This window comes from Montipora capricornis, chromosome 9 (assembly GCF_036669925.1).
Source record: "Montipora capricornis isolate CH-2021 chromosome 9, ASM3666992v2, whole genome shotgun sequence".
In the NCBI taxonomy this organism is placed as follows: domain Eukaryota; kingdom Metazoa; phylum Cnidaria; class Anthozoa; order Scleractinia; family Acroporidae; genus Montipora; species Montipora capricornis.
In genome coordinates, this window is record NC_090891.1 from 4,215,136 (window position 1) to 4,220,135 (window position 5,000).

Here is a 5,000-nt window from a genome sequence, read left to right on the forward strand (position 1 = left end):
TTCTCACGGCTGGACTGGATCTAGCATGTTTGCATGTGGGCAAATCTTTTCAAATGCAAATTAATTTGCCCGGATTAGTCTCCATTTCATGCTAGATCCAGTCCAACCGTTAGAATACGAAACTGGCTTATTGGAAACGCCAGCTTCGCGGTCGCTTAAAAAAGTCAACCCTTATTTCCTCCATGTCAATGTAAATGTTGAAAATTGCAGTATAAATGAAACATGGACTGGAATTAGAAAGGGGAAAAACAGCAGTTGAAGAAAACGTGTTCTTCCTTTAAAAGCAACTGAAGTTTCCATGTGATGTCATTCTGTTGCTTCACAAACAAACCTTGTCAGTCCAGTTAGAAAAGGTCACAGACAGACGTTTCACGATCTTACCCATTTGATAATAAATAGGTACGAGTGGTGTTCCTGACAGTTCTCAAAACTGGTGACGCCTCCAGGCGAGTTTAATTTGAGAACTTTCTAAACAACACGAGTATCTATTAAATCCGAATTGTACGCGAAGATCGTACGATTTTTGTGTATAATACACTTAACATTTTTTATCCAGAAATGACTACTCTTGCCTGAACTATCAGTTGTTACGTTTTTAGATTTTGTCCATCTGTTTTTTTACAGCAAAAGTGCAGTCGGCCATTTTTGTTTCGAGTCGTAAGCGTGCATACTGATGCCAGAAAGTAAAATGTAGGAAAAAAGTGAACTGCTCGCGGCAATCCACCCTGCAAGCAGAGCCTTTCTTTTGCTTGCTCGATTTTGGCGTTCTCGAGAAAGACTCTGCATGAATCGAGTAAGATCTTAATTGAGTATGCGCTTCATTTTGCCAAGATACAGTCTCGAACCCAAGCCTAAGATGCCAGATCTCGCCGCCATCTTGGATTTTCACGGTTTAGCGGGCTCAATTATAACAATCGGTTTTATCACTAAACAGATGCTCGCACTGGAAAAACCGGTTTGACGAGAGGAAACAAGATTGACTAGTCCAGAAGTTCGGGCTGCGGCAGCTTCAAAGAGTTGAAGCAATTCAGGCAGAGCCTCCTTTTCTGACTTTCTCCTCCTCAGTAAAGAAAAAGACAGAAGGAGGCTCTGCTCGCAGGGTGGCGGTAATCAGAATCGATTGATTTTGTTGAGTGTATTATGATCATAATAAAAGCAGTTTGTTCAATTTCAACCTCGGTGCCATTTGTTTAACTTTAAAGTATTCATTTGTTTTATTTTATAAAGTTATTCTTAATATCCTTGTCTTAAAATGCCAATAATATTAGCTGCGTTTCAAGTAATTCTCCTAACTCAATTTGAAAAACAGGGCCAGTTCCTCCAACTTTCGATGATTTTTGGCGAATGGTGTGGGAGAAGCAGTCGTCAACAATCGTTATGCTGACAAATTTGCAGGAGAGACACAAGGTAAAGAAATTGTTTCAACAGAAGGCAGTAACAAGAATGTCAAATTTAACCTGGCGTGTAGATCTAGAGTATAAAAAACAGCGCAGTTATTTCGCTACGGTTTATTTACCCTTAAAGCGCCACTGTGACCAAAAAATCAATTCATATTTTTCTTTGGATTTCAAAACTATGTTAACAAAACACTAAGTGACCCACGTTTTAAGCCTTGATTTCAAAAAGACACCTCTTTATTTTAACTGTAATTTTCCTATTTAATGGTCCGCCATTACTAACATTATGTTCTTGAGAGAGCTGGATCGAGGAGAAAATGACGTCAAAGGCTCACTAGTTTAAGAATGCAATACGTTTGTACGCCGCAGAATTAATATGCAGCACGGGGGTTTTGGGCTTTCAGACTTTTAAACTCACGCTTTGCATATATAATAAGCTGCGTTCACACGCTGAAATTTTAAGCTAGTGAGCCTCTGACGTCACTTTTCCCTTGATCCAACCGTCTGAGGTCCAATCGGTCAGTTTTGAACGTGAGGAATGGCGGACCGTGAAATCCAAAACTTGCACTCGAAATAAACGGCCTTTGGATAAAAATCAAAGCTCAAATTTTTGCCAGTCATGTGTTAAGCAAACACACTTTCAAAATCTGAAGGAAAAAACAAAGTGGTTTTTTTGATCACAGGGGCACTTTAAGCAGGCATTCTAAGTCATTCATCATGGGAAGTGTGCATTACCTTTCCAGGAATAAAATTGGTATGAAAAAATTGGGCATGTTAGAATACGAAATTAAAAAATTATTTTCGGACGCTCATGACCTACATATTGCCTCCAGCTTCGTCATTTCACGTCGTTGTCAGGACGACAACGGCCTAGAAATGGACACAAATTTAAAATGCACGTTCAGGACGTGTGGAGCCATTGTTTTTTTTGTTTTGTTTAATTTTTTCCACTTTATTAAACCTCAGTTTCGTTCTGTGGCGTTCTTGTTCTTAACAGTTTATACATACTACACCCAACAACCACTATAAGGAGAGCACAATTTTCGTTGTTTATTCATGTGGCAAGGGCACATGTCCTCAGTCAAATTTTGGTCTCGTTACGTATTTCTTTGGTTCAACTGCGCACTCTCTTATTCCCAACCAAAGGTCTCTATTCTTTCGTCATTAGTAATTTATTGTTGTTATTTTTTCCGTTTTCAGTTGAAATGCCACAAGTATTGGCCTGATGAGGCACAGGACTATGGGGACATATCAGTGATGCTTGTCAAGTCAGAGCATTACTCAGATTACATAATACGAACCTTTAATGTCAAAAGGGTCAGTCGGTCATCTGTGTGTTTTATCAATTATTTTATCCAATGCTTCCTATAAGTGGAAGTTTTTTCGTCGGTCAAACACGTGTTCTTACGTTTCCCTAATGCATCCAACACATCCACGTTGGATTGACTTATGAATGATTTAAAACAGTATGTCATAGATTTGGCTCTGGGGAAAACGCGTATGTTTTTGTAAGCTGAACTGGCAAAGTCTTGTTTGATTTATTAACAATTAACGTTTAATTAATCGCTCCATGGCATTACCAGGATTTAAGTGCTGTATGCTGCCGGTATATATTATTTATTTATTTATTTATTTATTTATTTATTTATTTATTTATTTATTTATTTATTTATTTATTGCTGCCGAGGTTACGAGGCAGCCATTCTAATCGTGTTCATTTTAGACGGATTTCTGGATGTCTGCGTTGTGCCCACAGTATCAAGGGCATCGTTGTTGCGCAACGCATGTGATCCGTTGTGCTACCTCTCGGCAGCATTCTACTTACTTATAGTAATTGCTAGTTTAGATATATGTGCCTAGTTTTATTCGAAATGTTGCATGGCATTGTCCGATTTTAATTTCTTATTTAGTATTATTCTTAAGACTTGTACCGTTGATGTTTGCTTCGCATAATGATAGCTATTATCCTGTAATTTACACGACCCCACAAGCATCTTGCTTTTAACCTTGTCGTGTATGAATAAAGGAAATGATGATAATGACGGTGATACTTAACATTTTATTTAATAGGAGAGTGAAAAGGAAGAGCGAGAAGTCAAACAGTTTCATTTCACTGTCTGGCCTGATCATGGTGTCCCCGAATACCCCACTGCCTTGTTGGCTTTCAGGAGGCGAGTGAGAGCATACAACCCCGCGGATGCTGGTCCAGTGGTTATACACTGCAGGTGATATAAAGAAGCGTGCACCTCTCTGAGCTCTCGATCTTTTCCAAAACGAGCAAAAAGTATTGCCTGTAAACAATATTCTTGGAAATTCGCAATCTACGGCGTTTGTCACAGTTCATAGTGCACTGTTCTCCGTAGCGTTCGGGATCAGATTTTGTTTGTATGTGTAACTTCAAGTACAGGAACAACAATATTCTTAGAGTTTTTTAAAACGCTTTTTGTTTCCTTCTTCCTTTCCTTCTTCAATCGATTTTATAGTTCTTTTTTAACAGAAGTAGTCAATTTATGCCAAATACGTGTATCTACTATCATTCCAAAAGGGAACCTCCACTCTCACCTTGCAAAAAGAAAACGTTAGACCGGAGAAACTTATGCTTTTCTAACACGAGGGTTTAAAACATCTAAAAACGTTAAAACTAAATTTTCGACCGCCTTCTGCGGCCTTCTTCAGAGGAATGTACTCTGCAAGTCACAGAATGCAAATATAAAGCAATAGACGTCATCGTTCATTGCTCCTAAGGAAGGAAACCAGTGATGCGTAAACACTTGGGATGTGCGCTCTCTCATGAACAGAGTTCTTGTCCAGGAATGAATGTAACGAGTCTACAAAAAGCCTTTTGTCCTTGGTTTTCACTCCTGATTCCAAAGTGCTCGCATAATTTGGGTGTTTGTCGTGGCCAGTGGTTTCGGCATGTTGTTAAAGTAAAGTAAAAAAGTAAAGTTTTCCGCTGAGCCGACATTCCCATTCGTTCCAGGCTGGTGTTCAGCCCCCTGAGACTTTGTCGGCCGGTCCTTAGGTTTTTTGAAAACATGACCCAGTGTTTTTAGTAGTTTGAAAGCTGACACGCCTTTAATATGCGGAATTGACGCATATGCATTTGGGTTCTCCCGGGGCTTTGGTTATGCGTTGTTTGGTTGATCGCCCGACTTCATGAAGTTTTCAGCTTTTAGGTCGCTGATAACACGTTGTTCCTCGCTCCGTCTTCGTGCAGTTGTTGTTCGATACATTTACCGTGGTCTTAACAACAGCTCTTTTGCTTTGCGCTGGGCTGTGTGAATGGAAATCTAAACACTTGCTCTGTTTAAACCCCCTTGTTAGAACTTTAATTATGAGCATGGATCGCTCCAACAATTTTATTATACTTTTCTGTCCTGTTGTTTTGAAAGCACTACCGCTTTTTTATAACAACTTTGTTATTCAAGATCTGTATTGATATAACCCCTTGCTTTGCAAATTTTCGAAACGAGCTCGATCTTAGACGTTATTTTTCTCGGTTTAAAGTATGTTTGTTTTGGTTTTCTTTAATCCATCAAGTAATTACGTTTATTTCAAAATAATTGCATTTATTTACAGTTACAGTAGATCTGTACGTGAGAA

General features: G+C 39.0%; 1 protein-coding gene across 1 annotated transcript in view; it reads left to right on the plus strand.

Moving 5' to 3' along the window:
• The window catches only part of LOC138015891 (receptor-type tyrosine-protein phosphatase S-like), a 31,401-nt gene that overhangs the window by 9,458 nt on the left and 16,943 nt on the right, over positions 1–5,000 (plus strand). The window contains exons 9-11 of the mRNA XM_068863017.1: positions 1,310–1,407; positions 2,598–2,714; positions 3,468–3,622. Of these exons, the coding sequence (XP_068719118.1) occupies positions 1,310–1,407; positions 2,598–2,714; positions 3,468–3,622 (370 nt within the window). The remainder of the gene's footprint in view (positions 1–1,309; positions 1,408–2,597; positions 2,715–3,467; positions 3,623–5,000) is intronic.